The sequence below is a fragment of the Pygoscelis adeliae genome, unplaced genomic scaffold (genome assembly GCF_000699105.1).
Source record: "Pygoscelis adeliae isolate BGI_AS28 unplaced genomic scaffold, ASM69910v1 Scaffold267, whole genome shotgun sequence".
Classification (NCBI taxonomy): Eukaryota; Metazoa; Chordata; class Aves; order Sphenisciformes; family Spheniscidae; genus Pygoscelis; species Pygoscelis adeliae.
The window spans coordinates 396,928-399,207 of record NW_008825150.1 but is presented as its reverse complement, the minus strand read 5'-3'; the positions used below and the strand labels follow the sequence as shown (position 1 = coordinate 399,207).

General features: G+C 40.7%; 1 protein-coding gene across 1 annotated transcript in view; it reads left to right on the top strand.

Annotated features, from left to right (window-relative positions):
* The first annotated feature begins 553 nt into the window (after positions 1-553).
* Positions 554-2,280, top strand: part of PRKAR2B (protein kinase, cAMP-dependent, regulatory, type II, beta) — a 63,660-nt gene continuing 61,933 nt past the window's right edge. Inside the window, exon 1 of the mRNA XM_009328369.1 lies at positions 554-571. Within this exon, the coding sequence (XP_009326644.1) occupies positions 554-571 (18 nt within the window). The remainder of the gene's footprint in view (positions 572-2,280) is intronic.

Below are 2,280 nucleotides of genomic sequence, written 5' to 3'. Positions count from 1 at the left end.
TACTGTAAAAAAAAATCAAATGTCACTGGACATGTTCTGAATTTATCTGCATGCCAGTTTACCCTTCATTGGGAAAAATCCCTGGATTTTGCAATGACAAGGTTTTACAATCCATGTTTTTTGTTCCTTTTACATTTTGCACGAGTCCGTGGTGGGAGGGATATAGCTGTAAGTTACTGTAAGCAGTTTTTTTCTAGCAAGTTGTTTTATTGAACCATTCTGAGCAACCAACCCTCAGCGCAATGTCACTATAACCTTTAAGATAAAATATATTTTTGCTGTAGAGTTAACTTCAATAGCCATGTAGGTATTGCTTCAAGCCCGTTCCCTTCCTAAGTTTACTCTCGCTGGAATATTGTGGTGCTGTGAACTGGCGTGTGTCAGCAGTGTTGCAAGTGGGGTGTTGTTAGGGATGGAGTAGCCCTCTGACAAGGCTGCCTGGGTTTCTCATGGTAGGGAGCAGTCCTTGGGCAGCCTACAGAGCCCAACAGCCAGCTGCTTTCTGCTGTGCCTGCAGGCAGACACCGAAAATCCTGAGAGGCCGCTTGCGGACATGGCTGGGAGGAGAGTGGTAAGCAGGGGTGTTGGGGAACGGCTGCAGCATCAGGGTAGGAAGCACAATACCTAAGCACTGCTTCTTGTGTGTGTGTGTGTAGTTCAGGGCTTGAACCCATAGATATAAGTGCAATATCCATGTGGTCTGTGAGCAGGATTTCAAAGCTGCACTCATAGTTAAACCTGGATGCCAAGACAGTCTCTTGGCGTGGTACTCTCTGGCTGCCGCTTTCACTTGAGCCTTGTGAATCAGGACAGTTGTCCTGGTCCAAACCTAGGAGTCAGCCTAGCCCAGAACTCAGTAAGGACAGTGGCTAAAAAAAGATACCCAGGGAAGATGATAAGAACAGGCAGAGCAAGTACTGTTTCTTTCCTGGAAATCTCTCTGCTGTTCCTGATGCCCTATGGCTCCAGGAGGAGTGTTTAATATCTCTCATTGAATATTTCTGCCATTGAGTTGTCCATTTGTTCCTGAGCCAAGACTTTCACCTCCCAACATGTTTGAAAGATAATTTAATTTTTTTTTTTTTTATGGCTCCAGCAAAATGCGTCTTAAACTCTCTTTTGCCCACCTTACTATGCTTATCCTGCCAGCCATTGTAGCAACCTGGTTGATTATGCATCTACTTTGTAGTAAAAATACCAGCTAAATTTCTGTAGGGCTGGCTGATCATTCTCTGAGACCTTCTTGTAAGCTAACGCTTCCATCTTTCTGGGCAACAGAAGTATATCGCGATTTGCTACAAGAGAAATAGGGAGTAGTTCAGCTTGCTTCATAACAAAGAACTGTGGGTGCTGCTTCTAAAATCTCCCAGTTACACATTTGGATGACCTTCACAAGATCCCAGTCTGGGGAGGAAGGCTTTGCCTGGTTGCTGCTCAAACACTGATTATTCACATGAGCTCAAAAATAGCTGCTTATCAAGGTTCTGACATTCTTGCTACTTATTTACTATTAGGAAAAATAAAAGAAAAATTTGTAAAACTTATTGTAAAATAAATTAAGCTCCCTGCAGCCAAATAAAAGAGTGAATTTAGAAGTATGTAGCTGGAAAAGGACTTATCTCTTTGACAGTCCAAATAACTTGTTTCAAAGAGAATTAGTCTCCAGATTATGTTAGTTTTGTGTTAGATGTTCATTTTTTAATGGTGTGTTGTTTTTTTTTTTTTTGTGGGGGTAAAATGTGCTGAGGTAGCTGTCTACAGGAGTTAGATCTTCATATCTACAGATGATGTACAGAACTGACAGCCAAAGCCAAATACCCTCCCTGAGTTTAGGGAAAACTTTTGAATGGGAGCAGAGCACTATTTTATGCTTTCTTGTTAGAAATATGTCAGATTCCAGATTTTTTTTTTTTTTAATATGAGCACATCTGCTGAGAACTGCTGCTAATTTACACACTGGAGGTAACAGCTAAGCCATCTGATGATGACAGTCATGACTAGTGTCCTGAAATGAATTTGGCCCGTAACCCTAGCGACAGAAGAAACAGTTTTGAGGAATGAAACAGCCCCCGTATTACAAAACAGTAGTTGCATAAAATATAGTGTCTGCTCTAATAAAAAATGTGTCTAAATTTCTTGTCTTTTTATTTAAAAAAAAAAATTGTTGGGGGGAATCAGAATTCACATTTAAAAATAACTTTGCTGGTTATGTTACTCTCTTGTTTATTTATATGTATGTTTGGGATTTGCCATAGCTTATTCACCAGAGGTTTCTTTGCT